The sequence below is a fragment of the Panthera onca genome, chromosome A3 (assembly GCF_046562875.1).
Source record: "Panthera onca isolate mPanOnc1 chromosome A3, mPanOnc1 haplotype 2, whole genome shotgun sequence".
Classification (NCBI taxonomy): domain Eukaryota; kingdom Metazoa; phylum Chordata; class Mammalia; order Carnivora; family Felidae; genus Panthera; species Panthera onca.
The window spans coordinates 97,706,813-97,734,341 of record NC_138341.1 but is presented as its reverse complement, the minus strand read 5'-3'; the positions used below and the strand labels follow the sequence as shown (position 1 = coordinate 97,734,341).

The 27,529-nt window shown below is 44.3% G+C and overlaps 1 protein-coding gene across 1 annotated transcript in view; it reads left to right on the top strand.

Annotated features, from left to right (window-relative positions):
* PCSK2 (proprotein convertase subtilisin/kexin type 2) overlaps positions 1–27,529 on the top strand; it is a 281,924-nt gene that overhangs the window by 154,114 nt on the left and 100,281 nt on the right. Inside the window, exon 5 of the mRNA XM_078444292.2 lies at positions 632–669. Coding sequence (XP_078300418.1) covers positions 632–669 — 38 coding nt within the window. The remainder of the gene's footprint in view (positions 1–631; positions 670–27,529) is intronic.

Sequence of the window (27,529 nt, the reverse complement as noted above, 5' to 3'; positions counted from 1 at the left end):
CTTGGGCAACAAGACAGGCCACGTCCAGGAGAAAGCACGGGGCTGGTGCAGGGAGGCTGAAGTCTCGGGCTTCCTGGAAAGCCACGTTCCTCAGAGACAAGCATCAGCTCCCACCCAGGACACTTCATCCGAAGACATTTGCTCTCTGCCTAATCGCCTTTTCCCACGCAGCCTGTGTTCCTCTTATTATCTCCGTGCCAGAAGACGCTCCCCTAATCCATGGCTGTCTGTACCCTGTTAAATAATAATCGTTTTTCCTCCCCAGGGCCACTTTCATTTCAAAAGAAATGTCTGCTGGTGCTTTGGAAATGTCAGGATTTTCACAAATCTTAGATCGCTGCTCTGATGAACCATCCATCTTGCAGCCACTAAGCCCCTTAGTACTGACATTTATGTCAGAAGTCTTATCCCAGGGCCCCAGCTTTAACTGGCTTCGCCCCTCTGACGCATCTGGTGGGTACGCCCCACCCTCACTCGGGAACGGAAACGCAAGCCTGGGACTAAGGCACAGGGGCTCACCCCGTCCAACTGTCCTGGCGCCAGCCCCACCAGGAGGGCACTTTCTTGAGCAACTTTCCGGAGGACACAGTGGCAGGTATTAACCTTTCATCTTGTGGTGCTCTTTTCACAGGGATTGACTACCTGCACCCGGACCTGGCCTCGAACTATGTAAGTACCAGCCGATCTGCACGGGCGGGGGGCACACACACAGAAACACATGCACGCATGCGCACACCTGCACGCTAGCCCGGCCCCTCTTGGAGCCTCAGCTCAGGCCCGAAGCAAAGGGACAAAGCGTGGAGCCTGGCAGCAGGTAACGGTAGTGGCTTTGTGAGAAGACGATGAGGAAACTTGGGGTCTGAAAGAACAGAGCCAAGAGACAAGGGAGAGACGAAGAAGAGAGAGCCTCGGCAAGGTTTCCCATCAGCTCTCGATGAGGATATTGAATTGAAGGGTGGAAATGAGCCGTTTGGGTTCTCGCTGGATAAAACCAATCGCAAAAAGCCAAAAAGAGGGGCACTTCACATCGCAACCGTAGCTTTATGAAAGCAAGGACGTCATCTTTTTTTATTGTTTTTGTGCTTAGGAGCACCCCACCCCGGCTTTCCCCTGCAACGCTGAGCGCACCATTTGGTATCTCTTGACGAGTAAGACATATTAACAGAAAATCGTAATAAACACTGTTGAGCTAGACCCACGTGCTCTAACTTCTTACATAGCAAATCAAACACTGCTTTCCTGATGAAACCTGCAAACCCTTTCAACACGAAGAGATTGCTTTATGTTAACCCCAGGGAGCATCCTAGTCAAGCACTGCTGTGTCTGCTTGAAATTATCCAAACTATTACTAAGCTGTACTTTTCCTATAACCTCCAGATCTAAGGGTTTTTTTTCAATGTTACTTTAGTTAGCTTAAGAGACTCACAGTTGGAAGAATGTAGACTTAGGTAAAGATTGTTAACAAGCAGAAGCGTTGGGAGATCAACGTTCTGGGTTATTCATCCTAGAAGGTATGTGTGTCCACACTGCAAAGAGAGAACAAAGTTTATCATCTGTTTAGTGCATTAAGCATCAGGAAAGGAAGCACCGATGTGCTGAGCTTCTATTTGCTTCATGGGTCTTACAAATCTAGAGGAGTATACTTTGGGCTATCTTTTGGAATAATAATTTTTTTAAAGGGTTGGGGGCACCTGGGTGGCTCAGTCAGTTAAACGTCCACCTCTTGATTTCGGCTTAGGTCATGATCTCACAGTTTGTGAGTTTGAGCCCCACATCGGGCTGTGTGCTAACAGCACAGAGCCTGCTTGGGATTCTCTGTCCCTCTCTCCCTGCCCCTCCCTTGCTTGCTCTCTCTCTCTCTCTCTCTCTCTCTCTCTCAAAATAAATAATGTTTTTAAATTTTTTTAAAAAAGAAAAGAATTTAAAGAAAAGTTAAATGAACCATTGGTACAGTCCAGCCAATATGCCCCCAGAAAGAAAGAACAGAAATTAAATCGAAGTTTTATTCCCAAAGAGGAGAATCCACCTCTGCTGAGAAGACACTAAGAAACGGCCTGGGAGCTGCAGATTCTGTCTCAGCACCCATCTGCTGTGTCTGAGGAAACAGTTCCCGCCTCCTCTCTGTGACCTTCCCCCACTGCAAGTACCATGGAGCTGACTCCTTGGCTGTTCCTCTGCCTCCTTAAATTTTTTAAATTAAAAAAAAAATTTTTTTAATGTTCATTTATTTTTGAGAGAGAAAGAGAACATGTGCACATAAGCAGGGGAGGGGCAGAGAGAGAGACACACACACACACACAGAATCCAAAGCAGGCTCCAGGCTCCAAGCTCTTAGCACAGAGCCCGACGCGGGGCTCGAACTCATGAACCGTGAGATCATGACCTGAGCTGAAGTCAGACGCTCAACCAACTAAGCCACCCAGGCACCCCTCCTCTGCCTCCATGCACGGCCTCATCTGCCTCCTCCAATGACCTCCCTTCCTCTGCCTCCCCAATAACTGCAGGGCCCTAAAGAGTTCTCAGAAGGAGAGAGTGGGAAAGGCGTGTGTTGCGTGTTCTCCAAGGCTCTGACACCCAGAGGCCTTTCCTTAGGAAGAGATGGCAGGGATGATAGTGTGCAGGGGCGGCCGGTTCCTCCTCAGAGGGCCACTCTCTGCACACAGAGGCATTTATATTCTTTTCACAGGCTGCTAAGTTTCCCCCCATCTCCAGGACCCAGCACCCTGCAGAGCTGCCAAATAGGGTTTTATTCATTTCCACAAACCAATGTTACTGCATCTTACAGCTCGTAGGACCTCAGGGTGGAGTGGCTGTCAGACGGGCTGGCGGCTGTCAGTGCCTGGCCTCCCTCCAGCCAGTCCAGGACCTCTGCAGGTCACTTCTGTGTCCAATGAATGGACACTGCGCAAGGGAATCACTACACTATGGAAACATCCTGAGGTTACTCACATGGAGAGTGACCTAGGCACCCCTCCCTTCTCCCCCACCCCCCACCCCGCCCTTGTGCTTCTGGGACAGGCTGCCCCCAATGCCAGTTGCCAGAGTCCAAAGAGAGAGTAATTCACATGGGAAAACAACCCCCGGGGGCTCTGATGAATGGCAGGTACAATGCTAATCAACAGTGGGGTTCATCTGCCAGAAACCCGGATCTGAAATTGGAAAATGAAACATCCATGGAGGGAGGTGCCAAGCTCCCCTCTATTCTGCAATATCAGAATATATACCTGAACAACTCCATGGCTTCTATGAGCATTGTGTTTTTTTATTTTGTTTTCTTTCTTTCAAAAAAAAAATTCCGATTAAAAAATACATACATGTTCTCTGTAGAAAACTTGGACAAATCACAATACAGACTCAAAAGCAGCCATGGCACCATTCTTAATATTTTAGCGTGTCTTGGGCTTTCACTTCTCTGTGTGTATTTTTTAATGAAATTGGGCTCTGTTGCATGTACAGCACCCCTCTTCCACTTGACAAGTTGTAAATAGTTTTATAGTAGTAAATAGTCTTCAAAACATGATTATGAGGGCTACATACTATTGTCTTATGCTGTGATTTATTTAAACATCCTAGTCCTTGGGGTCCCTGGGTGGCTCAGTCTATTAAGCATCCAACGCTTGATTTCAGCTCAGGTCGTGATCTCATGGCTCGTGAGATTAAGCCCTGCATCGGGCTTTGTGCGAACAACACAGAGCCTGCTTGGGATTCTTTCTCCCCTCCTCTTTCTGCCCCTTCCCTACTCTCTCTCTCTTTCTGTCTCCTCTCTCTCTCTCTCTCTCTCCTCTCTCTCTCTCTCTTTCTCTCTCTCAAAATAAATAAACTAAAAAAAAATAGTTTAAACATCCCAATCCTCAATTATTGGACGAGTTTGCTTCCAATGGCCGTCTCAGAGAGGGAGAATGACAGATAGTGACCAGGATGCTTGAGGGACTCCCAACCATGACATACTCAGGACAGCTGAAAAAACTGGGGGGAAAACGGTAAGTAAGAAGCACATTAGATACATTTTTACATATTTCAAATTCTCCATGAGGAATGAGACATTCAACTTATTCAGTACTTTCTTCCAAGAAAATCCCCGCCCACAAGTGCAGGACAAAGAGTATAGTTCAGTCAGAGGAAGAACTGTCCAGTCGCTGAGGTTACTAATCAAAGGAGTTAGGTCTCCTGGGAAATAATGAGTTCTCCATATCTGAAAATGGTCAAGGGGAGGGTTGATGGCCATTTGGTGGGGATGTTGTCGAGGAGATGACACTATCTCCTGTAAACTTAAACTAGACATCACCTAAGAATAGAACAGAACACATGAGTTCTGTCCAAAACTGCACGTTTTGACAGCTTCCATCCAGAGGAAGGTCCGAGTCTTCAACATTTATCAAACACTTGGAATCTTACCAAAAAATCATATATAATTATGCCTGGCTGTGAAGTGTTTCCACGTCATTGGTACAGGTGAAAAAACAGCATCCAGAGATCTCCTTCTAAATTTCTCAGTGGAGAACTTGAACTTGAACTGGCTTGCTCCAGTCAGCATCTCTCTCGCCCCGTGTAGAGTTGGGAGTGACAACTTTGAAGCTACTAACCAACCAAATTTATCTTCTTTATTTTTAATTAAAAATTTTACACTATAATTAAGAGAATGAGAATGGCAAGTGGAGGAGAGCTGCCCGGGAGAGCAATGAAATCAGTGGACGGTGATAAACTCAAAAATTGTTTGAGTAAAGGATTAACAGGCAGCGTCACACTTTGTTAGGTGACTTAATGGCTCGGATGTGATGAGTTTGCCCAGCGCTTCTAGTGAAATGTGCTTTGGGAAGGTCTGTGTTTGGGTTTCTCCAGAAGCAGACCCTGAGACAAGAGTCACAGTGCAAGTAGTTTATTTGGGAGGTGATTCTAGGAAGCAAGGAGAGAGGGGGGAATGAGATATGGAAGGGAAGGCAGGCCATAGATGGTGTGTTATCAAAGTCACCATGGGGAGAGGCTCCAACTCAAGCTCACTGGGGAATCCAGGAGATGGAGTAGAATATGCGGGCCAGAGCTGGGTTTTTGTACATCAACTCCCATCAGTCATTGGTTGAAGGCTGGTCCTAGGGATGTGGATGTGAACATTCCAGCACCTCCTACCTTCCAGGGTCTCAGAGAAAGCCCTTGACAAAAAGACGTGGTGCAGGCAGCTGGACAGAGCTCAGCAGGGACATGGGTGAGAGGCCAAAGGTCATATGGGCCTGGTTCTGGCAACATTCACATGGGTTAATGACCCTTAAATGTATTAAGGGTTTACAATAAACAGAAATGTATTGTGTGGAGAAAATTCCCTCTTGCTACTGATTATTTGCAATGAGAAGGGAAAGCTCTATCAGAGGTTCTTAGACGGCTATGACAAAAATTGCTTGATAACCAAATCAGGCAAAATGTTTCCCAAAGCAGAATTATTTTCAAATCTTCTTTATTCTGTATATTAAAGAGACAAATTTGAGGATGCTGGTACTCCAGTGTTCTCTCTATTTAAACTGAGAATTGAAATCGTTTGAAAACTGAAAATCAGTATATAAATGTAAGTCATTAGTGCTAATTTAATTCAACAAATCTACAGTGAATCTGTTGATTGTTAGGGGCAAAGGATAATAAGAGACACTTCTTTTATTATTACTCTATGGTTCTGTGATTGAATTTAATCCAAGGGATCCAGTCCCCCTGGTCAATGCTCACTATTCCAAATGATTAAAATCCTCCTTTCTCCATCCCGTCAGTAATAACATGGAATGGGTATTGGCCAAGAAACAATTTTAGACCGAGTCAAAATCAGAGTTCCTGTTCTCTCTGTGCAAACGGTCTGGATGTATGCTCAAACTCAGTTGAATCCCTGTGTGTTGAGCCTGCTATAGGCAAGCCCCCAGAGGAAGAGGGAAACCAGACAGGGTTGTTCTCCAGAGGAGTCCGAGTCAGTGAGGACACAGGTGTGGGATGCATCTAACAGGTGAGGGGCAGGCAGGCAGGCAGGGCTGTTCATCACTTTACGCTGCAGCCCTCAGGTGGTGACCACCATAGGTCTGTGCTCACAGTACTGGTCCAAGCCTAGGGGTCCTTCCAGATGTACAGAAAACAGGGAGACTCCTTCAAGAACATGTGAAAGGTGATGGAGGTGGCAGCTTTCAGAGGAGGGGCGGGGGGTACAGAACTGAGCATCTCCTGCTTTGCTCCAAGGCCTGCTCTGCTGAGGTACAGGGGCGAAGAAATGGCTAGTGGTTCTGTATAATCCAAGAAGAGTCTTCTCGCTGTGGTTTGGTGTTTTCTCAGAGGCATACCTGAGACAGAGATTTAAAGGCAAGTCGTTTATTTGGGAAAAGATCCCAGGAAGCACTAGCCGGGGAGAAGGGAAGTGATATCAGAAAGGAGAGCGGCCAAGAAAGGATTTGTTAGGCAGCCAATTACCACTGAGGGCTAATGGGAGCTTGATCTGACTGTAGCACTCTGGGAAGCAGTGTAGACAGAGCCTTCTCAGAGTTATCACCCAACTCTTGTCAATCAGTGGTTGAAGGCTGTGCCCCAGAAGCAGGTATAGGGTGGGGAGATCAGGGGCTAACTCCCTGGCTCTCCTGGCCTCCCCACCATACACGCAGAATAGAGTTAGTGGATAGGGAGTCTTCAGACACAGAGTGGCAGATGCCGGAAGCTGAAAATCAGCCAGCAAGGGTGGGATTATAGTATGACAACAGTGGGAAACTGAGTCAAACCTGAGTGTGACAACTGGCTCCCTAATTCATAGCTTTGCAGCCTTAGACTAACCCTGTAAACCCCCTTGAGCTTTAATTTCTTCATTTGTGAAATGGGAAAAATGAACATCAGGTTTGTTGCATGGTATCATTGAGATAATGTGGGGGGGTGGGGGCAGATACACAAATGTTTATCTCCTTCGCAAAAGAGTTGAGATTACAACTTCACACGACGGCAGCTTGTCCTGCTGGAGGAGAAGCAGGGGAATGCCTTAAAAAACCAGTGCCATCGTTCGGTGCACTCCACAGTCAGCTCAGAGTTCTCAAAAGAGAAAAAGGGCGCCTCGTCCAGACTTAAGGGTAAGGTCATGAGCTTGTAAAGCTGAAGCCAAAAGAGTGGAAGTTACCAAAGAGACTCTATGAGATTTCTCTGAAAGGTAAAGTGTGTTTTATTTGAAAAAAATAAGACATTTATTTGAAAAAGAACATCCAGGCAAACAGGTGACACAGGGAGAAAGAAAACCCTTGGCTCACGGCCAGGGATATAATGAAGGATGGCCCTGGGAAGGAGAATTTCGGATCCACACGCCACTTCTCTGTCACAGATCTTTGAACTAAAAGGATATTCATGGATATTCAGAGGGGAGGGCTAATTTCCAAGGCGAGTGTAGGGATGGTAAGACAGCAATTTTTCCAAATGGGGATTTCTCCAGGCCAGGGAATGACATCTCCAGATGTTTACGTGACAACAGGGCAGGCCGCAGGCATCTACCCTGCTGGCAGGGGTGATGGGCTGCGTCTTTCCCGAGAGCCTTCATCTTTCCGCTGGGAAACTGTGGGTCACCCTCCGAGCAGCCCCTGGACCCTGTGCTGAAAATCAATGCAGATTCACGTGCTCTTGCTGGAGTTTCTCCATGGACTGTAGAAGAACACATTCACCAACTACCCATCTTTCCCTAGACCTGTGGCTTCTGCTGTGGGGCTTTGCAGAAACTTCCTCTAGAGGGGTGAAGTAAATTTCCCACCCCTTGTCTTCATTCAGGCTGGCCCTTATGACTTGTTTAAAGCAATTTAATAATGCAGAGGTGCTGTGCCAGTTCAGAGACGAGGCCTTAAGAGGCCTTGCGGGTTCCCATGCGCCCTCCTATGCCTCTACCATCACCAGTAGAAGAGCATGCCCAGGCTAGCCCACTGGACCCGGCGCGGGGTGGGGGGGGTGGTGAGGAGCTGGCAGAGCCTGAAGCTAAGCCACTCTCATCAATCTGTAGAACGGCAATAAGAAACAGAGGCACCATTTGGAGCCCCACCAATAGCAGGTGAAAACCAGCTGACCCCAGAAGCAAGAAAGCAGAGCCACCCAGCTGAGCTCAGCCTAGATCATCAAACTCCCAGCCAACCTGCAGACCCGTAAGAGATATAAATATTTGTTGTCATCCACTACTGACATATTATGGTTGTTTTTATGCAGCGGCTGTTAAAGTTACCCATTCTAGACCCCTTCCTTGGTAAGGAGAATATAGGTTTCTGCCCCTACCCCAGACCTACTGAATCAAAATCTTTAGGGATAGGCCTTGTAACGTGTATTTCTTTGAAAGCTTTCCCAGATTCTGATGATTAATCTCATCATTCATTTTGGCACCTCACTCATTCACTCATTCAGCAAAGCTGTTCCCCTGTAATGTATGACAACCTTACAACTAGATCACAAGTTCTTCGTAGGAAAGTGTGTACTTTTTAATTTCGTGTCCCCCTTAACATTTAGCACGATGGTTAGCAGACATTTAATAGATATTTGTTCAGTTGCACTGAATATTGATTCACCATTCCTACTTTTGCAAATGAAATCAGGAGCTCAATCATATGATGGCCCTCTATCAGCGACGAAGGGAAACTCTAGCATGCAAAACTCCCTACTCCCAGCTGTCAACCACCTCATAGGTGGATGTCTCATTCCATTCCCCATAATGCTTGTCTCTGGTGAAGAAAATAGAGGGCCACGGAATTAACTGAAGTCTCTGTGGCTGAAGGCCTGAAGAGAATATGACTCCCAGTATGGATGATTCACATGCAGGTAGCCAAGAGCTATTTCTTTTCTGTAATGTCTACAGCTCGTCAGGTGGTAAAAATGTAATTAAGTTCCCATATGGGAGAGGACAAATTATGTCCTTTGGTTTGGTTCAAAAGTGGGAACGTGATATATTGATGCTCTAGGGTTATTTCACCAAAAGAAGTTCTTGTAGAAGAAAAAAGCCCACCCCTCAGGACCTGCACTTTTCCATTCTTTTGATGGGTTCCTGACAGGTGACTGTCTCTGAAGAGGGGCCTCTGGAGCACTGAGGAGGGCTGCCATCTCTGAGCCCAAAGGAAGGGCCTTTGAGTTTGGCAGCCACATGCGCACCAGGGCTCCAGGTGGCAGGTGGCCGCCATGATGAAAGGGCACCTGCTGGAGATGGGCTCAGTCCTCAGCCCCGAATGACTCAGATGCTATGAAGTATTAAGCACATGCATGGCTCCGGGCTTTTAGACCGATTAATATTTAAATAACCACATTAATATTGCACTTGAAATTGAAGTTTAAACAACCTTTATGTCTTATTGGAAGGAGGAGTTGGCTTCTTTCTGTGTACTTGCTAATGCTGGCCAGGTCATAGTAAGTGCTTTATCACCAGGACACCAGACTGATTACCGGGAATAAGAACTTTTTCTTAATCATTTGGACAGATCATCCATCAAATGAGTATCGTCTGACTCAACCCATGTGGTAGAGGAATCTGTTCATTTTTACAGGAATGTACTTTGATATAAAAATGGAAGAAAATAAAATCTGGTTTAACTGAAATGAATCTACTTGTTTGGACCTAGATGTATAACTACAGGGAAAACAAAGAGAAAAATCTGGATAATCGATTTTTCCTTGTTGCTCAGTTGACTAGTTATTGTTCCATTGGACCAGGTCAACATTTAAGAGACCTGTAGGGTTTCTACCATGTGCAAGATGCTGTACTAGGGGCCTGGACTATAAAATGTGAAAAATCTGGTCCCCGCCCCCAAGGGATTTCAGAGTTCAATGGGGGAGGCACACTTGTAAGTATATAATTACATCGTAATGTGTACAGTGTGGTCCTGAAAATAAAAATACTGCCCACTATGGGAACACAACAGCAAGAACAAGGAAGTAGCCCCAAAAGTTAGAGAAGGGAAGATACTAAAATGCATTTAAAGAATGTTCTCTTAGGTTGAGACAGCATATGAATTTGTCTAGAAGCTTGTTCTATACAAAGGATGATTGGATTATAATTAGTTTTTCATCTAGAGAGTTGCTTCCACCAAGAAGCCCAGACTAAAAGCAACCCACAAAAGTCATTTTCTTACCTTAAATTCTCTAACGGCCTTTGACGCAGTCTCATCTCTTTGACTAAATTTAAACGGCTTAAAAACCAAGATGTCTTTCAATTTTCTGTTCATGAGAGAATCAACTGGAGGCCTTGTTCCCCAAGGAGATCATTAATAGAGATTCTTCTATAAATAAATAACTGAATTGTGAATGGATGGATAAATGGATGGATGGATGATGGATGGACGGACGGATGGATGGATGGATGGGTGCCAATGAGACTATTAGGATTCTATTCTGCTAATCACCAACCGTATCTATTCAGAAAAAGGATACCAATATTTACATTACATGACAAGCCACAAGAAAGTCATTTATGTAAATGTAAAAAATATTTTCTCTACGGCTTTTGTTACTTTCTTACTCTCCTTCTCATGATCAGATATGCTCACTGAATTCCCAAGATGTGAAACATTTCACTAAAGTTTTCTACTTTGGCTTTTTACCTCAGGGAATCAAAAATGCTTAGGTGACCAAGCCTTGCTTAAAGCAGACCTTACAAATAATTAATGTGCCAATATCTCCTTACTGCAGCCATGATGAAAAATGCTGCCCCTACTAAGGTGACGTCAGCATTACCCTCTCCTTTCTTCGCGTGCCTATTCCCAACTGTATTTCCTTAAAGCCACAGTCCTGAATATCTGGGAGTCTGCCCAGCTTCCTGAATCCACATGCCCCATTCAGAAGGAAGGAATGGGTGGCCATCTCTAGTGCCTGTCCAAACCTGGCTGTCAAGCCACAGAGCCCAAGTAGGTGTGTCCACTAGAGCCTGGCCTAGCTGTGGTCATTGCCAGGGCCACTGTGCATCTGATGGAGACTAAAGGTCTGACCCATCATCCAGTCTCAGTTTTCTGATGTGGCAACAAAGACCAAGAAACAATGCCCAGACCTCAGGTAAAGAACGCTTGTGTAGTTGTATTCAAGAACTATAAGGACCACACTTTGATTTCAACTAGACCCCATTCTTCTCTTTAAAATCTCTCAATCATTTTTCCTTGAAGCCAAAGCCTTTGCAGTAGGCAGAATTCTAAAATGCCCCCAAGATACCCACCCCCTCGTTTAAATGCCCTGTATAATCTCCTCCCCTTGAGTGTGAACAGGACTAGGAATATGGTGCAATATCACTCCCGTGACTAGGTTGCATTATAGGGCAGGGTTAAAGGGATTGTTTGTGTGTAATTAAGGTTTTGAATCACCTGGCTTTGAGTTAATCACAGTGGAAGTTATTCTAGGTGTCTTACATCATCAGGGGAGCCCCATAAAAAGAGGATCTATAGATCAGAAAAAGAAGAAGCAAGAGTGATCTTAAGCAACAGAGGCTTTGAGTTGTTGGCTTTGAAGAAGCAAACTGCCATGTTGTGCAGATGCACATGTCAGGGAATGGAGCTAGAAGCTAAAGGCATCTCTCTCAGAAACAAAATAAAAACATAAAAATAATTTTAAAAGAGGGGGGCGCTTGGGTGGCTCAGTCGGTTAGGAGGCCAACCTCGGCTCAGGTCACGATCTCAAAGTCCGTGAGCTCAAGCCCCGCATCAGGCTCTGTGCTGATAGCTCAAAGCCTAGAGCCTGCTTTGGATTCTGTGTCTCCCTCTCTCTGCCCCTCCCCCATGCTCTTTCTCTCTCCTCTCTCTCTCTCTCTCTCTCTCTCTCTCAAAAATAAAATAAAAACAGGGGCGCCTGGGTGGCGCAGTCGGTTAAGCGTCCGACTTCAGCCAGGTCACGATCTCGCGGTCCGTGAGTTCGAGCCCCGCGTCAGGCTCTGGGCTGATGGCTCGGAGCCTGGAGCCTGTTTCCGATTCTGTGTCTCCCTCTCTCTCTGCCCCTCCCCCATTCATGCTCTGTCTCTCTTTGTCCCAAAAATAAATAAAAAAAAAAAAAACGTTGAAAAAAAAAAAAAAAGAAAAAGAAAAAAAAAAATAAAAAAATAAAAAAAAATAAAATAAAATAAAAACATAAAAAAAAATTTAAAAAGAAGCTAAAGATGTCAGGGGTGCCTGGGTGGCTCAGTTGGTGAGGAGACCGACTTCAGCTCAGGTCATGATCTCACTGTTCATGAGTTGGAGCCCCGTGTCACCCTCTCTGCTGTCAGCACAGAGCCTGCTTCTCATCATCTGTCCCCTCTCTCTCTGTCACTCCCCCACTCGTGTGCATGCACTCTCTCTCACTCAAAAATAAATCAACATTAAAAAAAAAAAAACTATTAAGAAGCTAAGGGTCTCAGTCTTACAACCACAGGCAACTGAGTTCCATCAACAACCAGTGAACCTGGAAGGGGATCCCAAGCCTTACATGAGATTACAGCCCCCGCTAACACCTTGCTTTAAGCAAGGCGAGATCACGAGCAAAGGACCCCGTTAACCCATGACCAGAAACTCTGAGATAATAAACTTGTGTTCTTTTAAGTTTGTAGGAATTTGCTATACAGCAATAGAAAATAGAAAAAGTCTATTTGCTATACAGCAATAGACTTCTTGATTAGATTTCAGCATGAACTGAATGGCTTGCCTTTCCTCTGAGTTAATAAAAATAGACTGTTGTTCAGGTTTTACATTTGTTAATATGGTTGCTTTTAGCGCAAAAATAACTCCGTCAGAAATAATAATCCTGCTACAACTGAGGGGCAGGGAAATTTAGTATGGGAGTTAAGAGCTTTAGGACCAGTAATCCTGCTACAACGGAGGGGCAGGGAAATTTAGTATGGGAGTTAAGAGCTTTAGGACCAGAAACCCCCTGAGTTCTGATCCCACCCGACGTAGTTGCTAGCTATGTGACCCTAGGCAAGTTAATCTGTGTCTCATCTGTAAAATGGGTTAGTAATACTTATTAATAAGTATTGTACTTGCCACACCTTAAAGATGGTTGTGATTAGTCAAGTGAGTGTGTACACAAGGCCCTTAGAACTGCTTCCGACATATTAGACACACCGCTGTTAAGGAGTGCAAGTTGCAATTTAAGCAACTTGCCTGAGGTCACACAGTTAGACCTTAGCAGAAGAAGGCCACAAACCTGAGATGGTGAGACCTCAGAGGCCATGCTCTTAACTCCTCCTCCCTTCCTGCCTTAAGGACACATAATGAAGTTACGAAGGCCCTTTTGAAAATGAAATTCGAAGAGTCAATTAGTGTGTTGTTCTAATTTTCCCTATCCCATTGTTACAAAGTGTGCCAAAAGTTCATGAATAGCCTTCCTCTGTTCTGCTTTTTAAGCCAACGCCAAACCAAGTCCCAGAGACTGAAGGAATGCAAAGCACTTACCCTACTGCCTGCTTGAATTACGTTTTGGCCTTGAAGGCCACTTAGAAATGTATTCCAGTGAGACATAGCTGCATGGACCTATGGAAAGCATGACATTTGTGTTTCTTCGTTGTTATAAAAGTAGAATGTGTGTGTGCACACTGGTTATTATCATTACTACTACCTTAGGCCGCATCCCCTGAAAGCAACTGAGAAAGTGATTTTCTGGGGTGCCCGTTCTCAGGACAAGGGGATGATGGGAAGCAAGGCAGGACAGACGTCTAGCCTCAGCCTGACTCCTGGGAAACTCTACAGCATGAATCACATCACAAAGTACATCCCTCCCTGAGGCTCAGCATTTTGAACTCCTGTGTTAGTCACTAACTTCCAGTGGTCCCTGGGGCCTGTGTAACTCCCTGGGCTTGGCGAGTCCCATTTGTCCAAAGGCAAATTATCCAGAGAACGGGGACAGCGGTGATTGTTTAGCAGCCAACACTCCCAGAGCTGGCGCGTGGGTGCCCTGGCCTAGTGAAGAGAATCTTGGGCATTGACGGTGTCACTAGCCAGGCATTGCATTGCTGTGGTTCTCCTCAGCAAGGACAAGGTCCATACCTTACTACTGTCCACAGCCTCAACGCTTACTTGGCCCATGAGGTGCAACCAAACAGGTGACTGATCAATGATTGATGAATGAATGAATGAATGAATGACATCAAAAGAAAGATTTGACCTCAAAGATTGAAGAAAAGGTCTCAATCCGAACCAAGGGTAGGGAGGAGATGTGATGACAGAATGGCCATGGGGTCACCAGAATAATGGCCCTCCAAAATATCCATGCCTTAATCCCTGCAACCTGTGAATAGTTTACATGGCAAAAGGGACTTTGCAGATGGGTTTAAGGTTAACTTAAAATAGGGAGAGTCTCCAGGTGGACCAAGTGTAATCACGTGTTCTCACAAGTAAGAGAGGAAAGCTGGAGAGGCGAGAGGACAGAGGAGACTTACAAGGGCAAGGACTTACCCATTACTGCTGGACCAGAAAATGGAGAAAGGGAGACCCAAACCAAGGCATTTGGGTGGCATGGAAGCCAGGAGTGGCCTTCAGCTCGGTCAGCAAGGAAACAGGGACCCTGGTCCCATTGGGAACTGAATTCTGCCAACCACCTGAATAGCGAGGCACGAATTCCTCCCTAAAGCTTCTCGAAAGAAACCACCCTGCTAACACCTGGATTTTAGCTTACTGATACGGGGCCAGACTTCGGACCACAGAACCATTGCAAACTATAATGTATTTTCGTTGTTTACGTTTGTAGTAACTGGTTACAGCAGCGATAGAAAACTAAACAGGTCATCTTCGTTGAAAATAGTGTTTTCCCTCCACCTGGAGGAGAACGGAACGCACAAACCTCGCAGGTGGTTGAGGGTAGGGCATCACCTCCCCGCCGCCACCCCAGCTCTGCAGGCTCAGTGGGGACCCAGGTAAACCAGTTCTGAGGCCAGCAACAACCTGGATGAGCCCAAAATGGCTCTACCTGGAAGTCCAGCAAATCAGACCCCTTCCTGCAGCACATGTGCAGACTCTGAGGTGGATCCATGTGGCCACAATTCATCCCCTAAGACTTCTCAGTCCTTATTGAAATAGACATCCCATTTCTCCAGCACATGTTTCCTTAAAGCTGCCTGCGCTGTAGGTTGATTTCAGGGCAGTTACCAGTGGTTTTTCTTAAGTTTTCTTCTCATTATTATTATTTGAGTGGTTTAGTTATTTTTGAGAGAGAGAGAGAGAAAGTGTGAGCGGGGGGGAGGGGCAGAAAGAGAGGGAGACACAGAATCCGAAGCAGGCTCCAGACTCTGAGCTGTCAGCACAGAGCCTGACACGGGGCTTGACCTCACCAGCAGTGAGATCGTGTGATCATGACCTGAGCCGAAATCGAGAGTCGGATGCTTAACTGACTGAGCCACCCAGGCACCCCTAAAACACAACTTCTGTTTTTGTTTTTTTTTAATGCTTATTTATTTTTAAGCATGAGCAGGATGCGGGGGGGGGGGGGGAGTGGGGACAGAAGATCCCAAGCGCCTCTGCACTGAGAGCAGTGAGCCCAATGCAGGGCTCAAACTCATGAACCATGAGATCATGATGTGAGCTGAAGTTGGACACAACCGACTGAGCCACCCAAACGCCCAGGGCACTTAACAGTTTTTAATCTCTTTTCAGTGCCTCTAAGTAAACATGGTTGAAGCAAATGGAGGAAAGATGGTCTGTCCTGGGTATGTGGGAAGATGGGCTTTTGGGGTAACAACTCTAGGGATTTGACAGGTGTTCTGGTCTAGTCCCTAACTCACTACATAGGAGGAAACTGAGGCCAAAGAGGATTGTGACTGGCCAGAGGACGGCAGAGCTCGTCCTCCCACTAGAGTCTCCAGCACCCCCCAACCCTGAGGCATAGCTGCACCTGCTCCCCTACATATGCCAGTTCACATCGCAGTGCGGAACCACATATCTGGATGTTTCCACGTGCTCAGGCAAAACCTAGCCCAGGCAGACAACCAGCTGTGGGTCCCTCTGAGGGAACTTCAAGCCTCTTGGCCCCTCTAAGCACAATCTCCACCTGCTAAGTCCTCCCAACCCACCTTCTGCCACCAAAGAGAACCCTCTGGATCAGGTTATGTCTGGCCCGCTCTGACCCCTTTGTACCCTTTTTGTGTGCCCCCACCCTGACTTTGCTCGATTTCTGCCTCCAATTGTAGAGGCTTGCCCTACATTGAGGTGCAATTCACCCTCCAGGGCTCCCCGCAGGACTTGCCCGAAATCCCGTCTTGACTTGGCTTCCTCCCTCGTTCTATCCTGCTTCTCTCCCCTCTTTCACTGGTTTTCCCCTGGGAGACCACATCTTCAATCAATCATCTCAATAAATCCCACAAGCCTTCATCTCTGAGTCTGCTCTGGGACAGCGCTCTGGAACCTGGACAAAGCTGAATTTTCCATCCTACGTGGCCAAGGCAGAGAGAATCTCTGACATAGAAATAAGATTAGCTTCCCAACCACAGTAACCCTGCAGGCTCCCAACCTACGGGAAATTATTTGTCACAAAGAAAGAACCCTTAATTATCAGCAGATAATTAAAACCTGAAGCCAAGTGCAGGAAGCCAGGGCTTGGCTCTGAGCAATGTTCCTCCTCATCATCCCCAGGACGATGGCGAGGTCTGTACTTTTAATGTCGCGCACACACAACCTCGCCACGACGCGTGCTCTGCTAGGCAGAAGAAGAATAAGATGTATTACAGTGTGTGGGAGATGTTTTCATTAAGCTATGGAAATAGAAGCTTGTGTTTTATAGCTCAAACGTTGCCAATTTTTAAAATAAGAGGTTTAGTGTAAATCTAAGCTATTCAGGGAGCGCTGAGTCCAAGGACTCCCATTGAGTGACTGTGAGTAAAAATGCATTGTTTGATCTTGAAGGTGCTCAGTTTCTCCATCTATAAAACATGATTTTCTGCCCTGCTTGAGAATCAAAGGAGCAGGATTGCCCATATTACTGACTTGAACACTAAGTCTTTGCTGATCTGTCAAAAAAACAGGGGTGCCTGCGTGGCTCAGGCGGCTGAGCATCCAGCTCTTGATTTCAGCTCAGGTCATGATCCCAGGGTTGTGAGATTGAGCTCCCTTGTCGCACTCCGCGCTGAGAATGAAGGCTGCTTAAGATTCTCTCTTTCTCTCTCTCGCGCTAATAAAAGAAAATAAATTAAAAATGATGATTTAAACACACACACACACACACCTCCCCAGAACGCTGAAAGCATTGATGCCCTTCTGGTACTGATCTTGGACCACCCTCCCTTCTCTTCTCCTCCAGGCCCCACAGACAGACACAAACATGTCCCCTGCTCAACTCGCAGAGAATGTTCCAGAAGACTCAGTGGGAAGGAGCCAGTCTCTGTGTGGGTGCCAGCATGGTGACCAAACAGACACTGAGTCATTTGATACTGTCAGTACCTTGTTGGGAGTCTTACCAGGCACTTTACAAATGAAAAATACATTATCTGTGAAAAAGAGCACAGGATCATTAACCACTCTGCTAATCACTCGCAAGCAACCACAGTTCTGCTATCTTCCACGATAGTTTGGTTTGTGACTTTTCATTTGTTGTTTGGCTGGTCTTCACTCCCATATCTGCCTGCCCTCAGGGAGGACTGATTGTTGTCAACAGAGTACAAGACCCATCTTTTCTCTCCCAGCTCATCTCCCTGCCATGGTTCTAATATTTTGATCCCCTCTGTTTAGTCCTTTTTGTCTCCATCAGCTTCTTCCGAATCACATCAGTACTGATACCCACCATTTGTTGTGTATGTACTATGTGCCTCTCAAAGATAGAAAACTAAAGATCAGAGAGGTTAGTGAACTCCCTTAGCTCACACAGCTAGTGTAGAGTGAAGTGTGAAGTTCACCATTTGTCACGCTGACTTCATTCAACTGAGCTCCTACAGCTAGCAAATGAGCTGTATTCTCATTACCAATTTTAACCTCCATGCATCATATTTACAAATCCTTCGAAAGGAAAACAAACCTGCCCCAGAAACAATGCTTATAATTAGAACCATGGATGCTACTTGTTCCTCACAGGGAATGCTTAAGATATCAATTTAAATGCAAATGAACCTTATCATTCAAATTAGACTCATTCCACTGTGTGGAAATTAATAGAGAAAATAATATCGAGCCCTAAATTATGAGTAATTAATATTGACACAATGAAAAAAATACACTCTTGTTTCAACATTTGGGGGAGGAGAAGACTTGTCTGTGTGTGTGCAGCAAGTACGAGAAGGAGGAAGCAGAACACAGTAGCCCCAATGCCCAGCATGGCTGGCAATCGGGATAACACGACAGAAACATGGGGGCGTGACAAATGACAATGATACATCTTAGGACCAAGTAAGCTATTCTTTGGCTGTAAAGAAAGCACACTAAGCTGGTATCCAAGGGACTGCATGCTACTGAGGAATAAATTATTTCAGGGGCACCTGGGTGGCTCAGTCGGTTAAGCGAAGGGCTCTTGATCTCAGCTCAGGTCTTGATCTCAGAGTCATGAGTTCAAGCCCCACCCTGGGCATGGAACCTACTTAGTAAAAAAAAAAAAAAAAAAAAAAAAGAATAAATTATTTCACAAATACTAAACAGCTCTAAGGAGAACCTGAAAAATTAATATTTTTTAAACATGGAAGCAAAGAGAACCTGTGTCTCCTCTATAATCTCCCTTAAATGTTGGCAAACCTTGATGCATGGGCCAGCCACCTCTTTTTATAAAGTTTTATCAGAACCCAGCCACACTTTTTTGCTGGCTATGGCTCCTTTCACAGTAGAGTGACCCAGTAGAGTAGTTGTGACAGACACCGTCAGTCCTGCAAAAGCCTAAAATTTTTACATTGACCCTTTAAAAAAAGTCTGCTGAGGGGCTCCTGAGTGGCTCAGTCGGTTAAGCGTCGGACTTCAGCTCAGGTCATGATCTTGCGGTCCGTGAGTTCGAGCCCTGCGTCAGGCTCTGTGCTGACAGCTCAGAGCCTGGAGCCTGCTCCGGATTCTGTGTCTCCCTCTCTCAGCTCCTCCCATGCTCATGTTCTGTCTCCCTCTATCTCTTAATAATAAATAAATGTTATAAAAAAAAAAAAAGTCCGCTGAAATACCTCAATCTAACCAACTGTTCCTTCAAGATGTAAGAAAATGGCTTTGGTAGAAACAGGAGACCAGAGAGTTGCAATGTGGGTCCAGTCAGGGCAATACCGCTTTCCAGCAGCATGGCCTCTCGCAAGCTGCTAAATGTCCAAGGGGCTAGCATCCTTATTTGTAAGCTGACAAAATTGGACTCTTGCCTGTTATAACTCTAAAATCCTATGAAACTCTCCCCGCTTCCAATAAAATCACTGATTAAGAAACAAAAGCTAAATTGGTTTTATAAGCAAGTGAAATTGTTGAGCACTTGCTTTGGAGAATGACAGACATAAAGTCAAAGTTATGTTCCTTTTCCATGCATGATGCTCTAGATGTTAATCACTGTGACTGAGCGATTTCCAAGAGTTTAGCATTTGTTAATGTCTTGAATTCCCCCGGAAGCAAACTCTGAGGTGCTGATTCACAGATCTGTAGTTTTAATCACATATCCCTATCTGTAGAGATTTTTGAACAGCCTCTCTGAATATATTCATAATTATTTATTTATTCACACAGTGTATGTATGTACTGCTATACCAATGGACTATGTACGTTATAAAAATTCAAGAAAGGAACCTTTAAAGGGTAAGAGAAAAATAAATATTTAAAATGTGATAATACACACCCATGTCCATAGCAGCTTTCATCACAATAGTCAAAAGGTAGGAGCACCCAAGTGTCCCTCGACAAGTGAAGGGATAAACAAAATACCCGCACAATGGAATATCCCTCAGTCTTAAAAAGGAAGGGAATTCTATTGCCTAGTTACAACATAGATGAAACTTGAGCACATTGTGCTAAGTGAGATAGCCAGTGACAAAAAGAACACTGTTTGATTCCATTTGCATCAGGTTCCTAGAGTCATAGTTCCTAGAGACAGAAAGCAGAATGGGGGTTGCCAGGAGCTGGGGAGGGAATGGGAGTTACTGCCCAACAGGTGTAGCATTTCGGGTTTGCAAGATGAAAAAGTTCTGGAGATTGGTTGCACAACAATGTAAATATATTTAACACTACCAAACAATACATTTTAAAATGGTTAGGATGGGGAAGCCTGGGTGGCTCAGTACGTTAAATGTCCGACTTCAGCTGAGGTCATGATGTCACGGCTTGTGGGTTCAAGCCCCATGTTGGGCTCTGTGCTGACAGCTCAGGGCCTGGAGCCTGCTTCGGATTCTGTGTCTCCCTCCCCCTCTGTCCGTCTCCCACTCACACACACACACTCTCTCTCTCTCAAAAACAAACATTAAAAAATTTTAAAATGGTTAAGATGATCAATTTTATGCCATGCTTTTCTCACTCCAGTTAGAAATAAATACATAATTTTTTAATCAAGCTTAAAAAAAAAGCAAGTTCTAATATTTATTGTATCATCACACCCCAGTGGATCCTTTTACCCAGCCCCTGGGATGGGTATGCCCGCTTTGGAGACTTTAGTACTAACTAACCAGTGGGTCACCCTATCCATGGTGTGCTTGCTAAAAGGTTCTGAACAAAAACTCCTTTGGCCAACTAGATGTTAGGATCTCTCTCCTCAAGGAGGATAAAACAGGTTAATAGAAATGGTGCTAGTGAGTGCCACACAAACGTGTGGATCTGAGTTCTGGCATGCCTCTACTATTTATCTACTGTGATTTGAGGCAGGTACGTCAACCTCTCAATTATACATTCCTCAAAGGTAATGGAAACATATTTTCGGGGAACTCGGGTGGCTCAGTCAAATGAGCGTCCAACTCTTCATTTTGGCTCAGGTCATGATCCCAGGGTCATGAGTTCCAGCCCTGCATCGGGCTCTGTGCGGAGCATGGAGCCTGCTTAAGACACTCTCTCTCCCTCTGCCCCTCTCCCCCACTCTCGATCTCTCGCTCTCTCTCTCTCTCTCTAAAAACAAAAAAAGAAAAGAAAAGAAACATGTTTTCGTTTATTCGTTCAACAACTATTTATTGAGTGCTTTTACTACACAAGGACGTGTGGCATATTAGTTACCTAATAAAATATCTGGTATATTAGTTATCGATATAATATAATATTTGTGGATAACAAATGACTGCCAAAACTTGGACACATAAAGCAACAGTTTTTATCTCCTACTGCATCCGTGGGTCTGGAAGTCAGGAGAAGTTTGGCTGGATGGCTCTGGTTCAGGATCTTTTTTGAGGTTGTAGTTGAGATATCAGCTGGGGCCACATCATCTGGAGGCCTGACCCAAGCTAGATTATCCGCTTCCAACATGGATCACATGGGAATGGCTGTTGGCAAGAGGCCACAGTCGCTCCCCCTGTGCCGGTCTTCATGAACCGCGTGGTGGCCGCTGACCACACCCAGAGCCAGTGATCTGAGAGGGAGCAAAATGGAAGCGACCACGCCTGTCACGATTGAGCCTCAGAAGCCACCCACCACCCTTTCACAATATCCTGTTTGTTCTATGGATCAGCCTTCTTCATTGTGGGACACTCTATGCAAGGTCAAGAATACTAAGGGGCAAGAATTACTGGGGGCCAGCGTGGCTACGTTGATGAATAAGGGGGACACAGTCCTTACCCTCAACACCGTATCGTGTAGAAGGAAAACTGACTCCAAATAAATAATTACAGAAAGGACTGTTTATTTGTCACTGTGGTGCCTTCCTATGATGGAAGACTACTGAGTCCCCTAAATGTGTGTAATGTCAGGAACTTGATCTGGTCTGAGTCTTCCCTGGAGAAGATGCCTTAAGGATGAGGAGGAGTTAGACAGGTAACTGGCAGCAATGGAAACGGCTTGTGCAAAGGCCCTGAGGCAAGAATATGCTCAGCCCTTTCAAAGACCTGAAGAAACCTTGTGCATGCGTGTTGAAGGAAAGGGAGGAGCATATCAATTCAGGGAGAAAATGGCCCCAGATGACACTGGGCAAGAGGAAAGATACCTGAAAGTGTGGACTTTGTGAGCCATAAGGATTTGCAAATTCATCCTAGAAGCATAGGGAATTTTCTTCTTCCAGGCAGTGGTGGGATGTGGAATGAGATGCCTGGGATTTGGTATTTTTCAAAGATCTGTCTGCTCTGGAGATGAATTGTGGGTGGGCAAGAATGGAAGGCCAGGAGAACACAAAGGAGAGTTTTCTAAGAGAAAGATTACTTGCAAAAGAGCTGTCAGGTTTTGCTTTTTTTTTAAACAGAGAGCAAGAGAAAATGTAAAGTACCCCAAATTTAGGAGATACTCACTAAATATTACTCCCCTCTTCCTCTTACAACAAACAAGTCAGGAACATTTAAAATAAGGTGATATGCGCAGAACAGATCTCTCTAAAAAGAGAAGACAAAAATATTGTCAAATACTGCAAGCCTCATTAGGCACCTTGTAAGCTCAGGCACACTAGGGTCCAGAAAGAGCCTTGTCTTGGGAAACAGAGGAGGATTTAGCAACAATCTTAAAGCCTTGCTCCACCATCAGCAGGAACCCAGACCAGCCCACAGAGAGCTCTGGATAGCATTTATGATGTTTAATCAGAAAGCACGCAGCGTTGATCTGGAAATTAATTGGATGCTCGGGTTTTTCACACATCATGGAGAGTTAGACATCACAAAGAATTTGATAGGAATATATTTAGTAACAGTATCACTGATGTTCAGTCCCAAGCAGAGACCCGTATCTACTTTGGGGCTCATTATATCCTGAATGACAATGGGTGCTTAGCAAATCTCTTTTGATTATGATGATTAACCACATTGCTCAGTGTCTTTAATAGCTAGTGAGGAATTGGACCAGAGCTGGGGTGTTCTAAATATGACCCACTGTGCAATTATTTATTTAATCATTTTTACTCAACTCACTGTTTTGACTTAATAGATTGTTTCCGAAGGTAACTGTACGTTACCACCATAATGGAAAACCTCACCTGCGATACAAATAAAGACAATCATTAAAGCGACACAATCCATGCCTCAAACTCCCTGTGCACAGCCCATAGCGGGTGCAGAGTGCCCTGAAAAATACCAGACTGGGATGTGCCTGTAGCAAAGGAGCTCGGAATGAATAGCCAGGTCATTAGTCCCCACGGCTGTGTGTGCCGGCCACACTCAGCAACTGATATAGGGAAAGATGCAGGAGAGTAAGAGGGAGATTTCTCAAGTGAACAGCAAGAAAATCTATCGCAAGTACCTAAGGAAGTAAAATACACAAAAAGGATTTGAAAATATGCTAAGGCCTAGAGACTTCTTAGACTTTGCAGCTCCAAGGACGGCCAGCCAAAAAACCAGAGAGAGGGGATGCCCCTCCTGAGACAGGGTCCAGGTCTCATTTATCCGGTGGGTCTATAATCTGGGGAAGGACAGGGCCTGAACTCGGTAAAGGCTCAGTACTGTGTTTACTGAAAACTTCCTTCAACCTTGGCCCCACGCAAAAATAGCCACAGAGTCACCCAGAGGTAGGTATTTGCACAGGGCAAAAACTACCTGCAACCTCATACATTGCTAAAGGGAATGCCGAACGGGGTACTTTGAAAAGAGTTTTGGCAGTCGCTTACACAATTAAACACACACTTACCATACAACCAGCTATCCCACCCCTAAGCATTTACCCAAGAGAAATGAAAGCATAGGTTCATAAAAAGACATGTATAAGGATGTTCATAGCAGCTCTATTCATGCTGGCAAAAACTGGAAATAATTCAAATGCCCATCAACAAGTGAATGGATAAATGAAATCGAGGTGTGTTCATACAACAGAATACCATCCTCCAGCCAAAGGAACAGACTGCTGATGCACACAACAACATAGGCGGACCTCAAAAACACCGTTAGCTGAAGAGGGCTGAGAATAAACACAGAAAAGTACACACTCGCTGGTTCCATTCAGAAGAGTGGTTGGCCGAGGTGCATGGGGATTAACTGAGAAGGGCATGAGAGAGGTTCTTAAGAGATGGAAATGTTCTGTATCTTGACTGCCTGGATGCTTACATGGGTATACACGTTGTCAAAATTCTCCCGGCTGCACCCTTAGCATCACATACTGTGCTACAGATACATTATACTTCAGTTTTAAAAGTACAATTTTAAAAAATAACCTATTAGCAAAAGAGCTATTTTAGAAATCAGTTACTACTGAGAACGCCCCGTGAACGTGGGAAAAGCAGGGATTCAAAGGTCAGCATTTTCACTGCCCGCTAGGAGGAGATACATGCCCGCCCATCTCCCCAGGTTGTCTCATAATAAAAGAAGGAAATAGATGCCAAGACATTTGGAAACTCTCCAGTCACTGTATAGGCTGAGAGGGATGTTGTTTAATCATGATTACTAAATCCTGAGAGCCGCGTCACTCTTGCTTTTTTCCATATTTGCATTTTTAATAGAAAAGGAAGCTTGGTCCTCATAAAAAGGATTTAGATATACAGAAGATTAGATAAAAGAAAAACTGCCATTTCCCTCTCTCCCCTCTCCTATCCCTCATCTATAACCCTCGCTCGCTTCCCAATTTTAATGAAGTACCTGTTTTGTGTGAATCTTCCAGACTTTTTTCCCTAAATCGGAATCATACAGTAGATCATATTGCACAATCTGCCTTGTTATGTAACAACATATTCTCTCCCATAGTATGGATACACCATAATTTATTTAACTCGGCCCCTAAAATTTGACTTTTTGGTTTCCCCCAATGTTTTGTTACTGTAAACTATGGAATGAATATATTTCTTTAACCATAGTCTTTGAATTCTTTTTTTTTTTTTTAATTTTTTTTTTTTAACGTTTATTTATTTTTGAGACAGAGAGAGACAGAGCATGAACGGGGGAGGGTCAGAGAGAGGGAGACACAGAATCTGAAACAGGCTCCAGGCTCTGAGCTGTCAGCACAGAGCCCGACGCGGGGCTCGAACTCACGGACCATGAGATCATGCCCTGAGCTGAAGTCAGCCGCTTAACCGACTGAGCCACCCAGGTGCCCCCATAGTCTTTGAATTCTTGTGTGACTATCCCTTTAGAATAAATTCTTAGAGGTGAAATTTCTGGGTCAAGTAGTACATGCAATTTTAATTTTGATAAAGCTTATCAAATTATCCTCTGAAAAGACTGAATCAACTTACAGCCCTCCCAAGAACATCACTTCTCCTTTCGATCTCACAGAGAGGGAAAATAAAGGGAAGGTTGCGACGTTCAAAGACTCTCCAATGCCCTTGAAAAACAAAGGTGATGCTGAGGTCAACGTGTCCCTATTTTCACTGTGGACTTGAAATTTCCATAATGAGGAAATAAAACACATGATTTAAGGAAAAAAAACTGTTAAGCAATGAGATTAATGAGAGTTGAGAGTTTATGACTTGAACATTTGCTGGTTAATAGATTTAGGGATAGAAACAGTGTTACGTCAATTACAGTAATTAACCAGAGATGAAGACGAATTGAAGAGAAGCTCTCTTGCCAGCCAAGCCTCAATTTAAAAACCGAGTAATGAGCTGCTGGTGGGGATGGGAAGGCGAGAAAAGGGTTAGGGTTGAGAAAAGGATGAAGCTCTCATTCTCCAAGATGTGTGCCAGGTTCTCAGAAACAGAGTTCCATTCTGCCCCCACATCCCAGAGAACCCCATCTGGAACAGCTTGCTTTTCAAGAAATAGGACCCTTTTTAACAAACACATTTTGACTATATCCCCCAAGGTATTTTTTTTTTTCTCCTTAAATGGAGTTAAACTTTTTCTGAACCTGAAAGAATATGACCCTGAAGGAAACTTAGCTTGTCCTGTGATGGCATGCACCAGCAGCGAAAACACCAAATGCAGCACTTTCGCATCTTGCTGACCGAGTCAGAGAGAATTCATGACCCACCTAGTAGTCAAGTTTTTTGAACACAGGTCTTTAGAATGGACAAATAAATAAATAAAAACATTTGAGGGAAAAGGCAGTACATTCCAAAGCTATGACCAGAAAGCATCTATAATACTTCACCAAGATAAGAGCACTTTACTTATTGTTACATACAATCACTCTGGCCATTAAGTCAATGGCTGTTTTTTAATTTCCTTTTTTTTTCTGTTTTTTGTTTTTTGACAGAAAGTAAAATGTATTCTTTTTGGTCGAGTTTGACAAATGCATAAAATCACATAACTCCCAGCACAATCAAGAGACAGGACATCCCCATCACCCCAAAACACTTCAGTCATGCTGTCCTTTGTGGGCAACCCCTCTGAAACCCCCACCCTCACTCCCTTATAGCCACATACCTATCTTCTGTCTGTATAGTTATACCTTCCCTAGAGAATGTCATATACATGGAATCTTAGCCTTTTGAATCTGGCTGTGGTCATGTATTTGTGACTCATCCATGTGGTTGTATATATTAATATTTGTTGCTTTTTCATTGCTATGTAGTATTCCAGTGTGTGTGTGTGTGTGTGTGTGTGTGTGTATACCATGATTTATCCATTGTCCAGTTGTGGGACATTTGGATGACCTCCAGTTTGGACAGTTATAAATAAAGTCACCATATACATTCACATGCAAGTTTTTGTGTGAAATGAAGATTTCCTTTATCTTGGGATTGCTGGGCCCTATGGAAATCCAACTGCTACTTAATTTCCTTAGAGTACAAGGAGTCTAGAAACAGTTCAGTTGCTCTGGGGGTTGAATACTCTTCTCCATGAACACTGTTCTCACTTATGTAGCATGAGTCTGGGAGTGAACAAGCTATGATCTGGTCTTGTCCAGTCATCCATTCCAGCTGTGTCCCCAGCATGGAATAAGGGGCTCAGGATGTGGACTTGATGTCTTCAAGTCCAATGACTCCAGAAAATCACTTGCCTGTTTTGGGGAGAGCCGTAAGTCAAGCTACCCCAGGACACTCCATTTCCTTTCCTTTCCTCTTCCCATCAATGTCTGTATCTTAAAAGTTTCATCAAGATTTGTAGACAAATAGATATTGGGATTTTCAAGTGAAGGAAATTATGTTAATGGAGTTCTTATTACTTTTCCATTTGAAAGTTTTTGAAAATATATGCAGTTCCCAAATTTGCTCATTAAATGTGAATTTATAATGTGATTATATTCCCAGAAAGCTAAAAATATTATCATAATTATACGATCCCTACTATATCTGAATTATTAGATACAATTTTGGATGATTTGTCTTCAAAAAGATGAAATATTTAAAACTTTTTCTTCTTTTCTGTCGCAAATGAACACAGCTGAGTTAAATTCAATTGTGTACCGTTTGCGACACACAATGATTTCTATCTTGTTTCAATTGAATGAAGTGTATGAGACCTCTATTTTTATGTCTAGTGTCAACTTATTTCATGTTTCCAACTTTCCCTTGTTTTTCTGAAATAATAAGGAGAAAAATGCAATTAAAATATGCAAATAATGCTGCAGACAGCACCACCGCAGCTAATCATGGTATAAATAAAGTAATAGGACACTGGCACATAGAAAAGGAAGTTTGGGGAAATTAACATTTAATTCACAAAACCACAACTAGTGAAAAGGTGAATTTTAGAGGTTTGAAAAACTGTGGAAGCATGC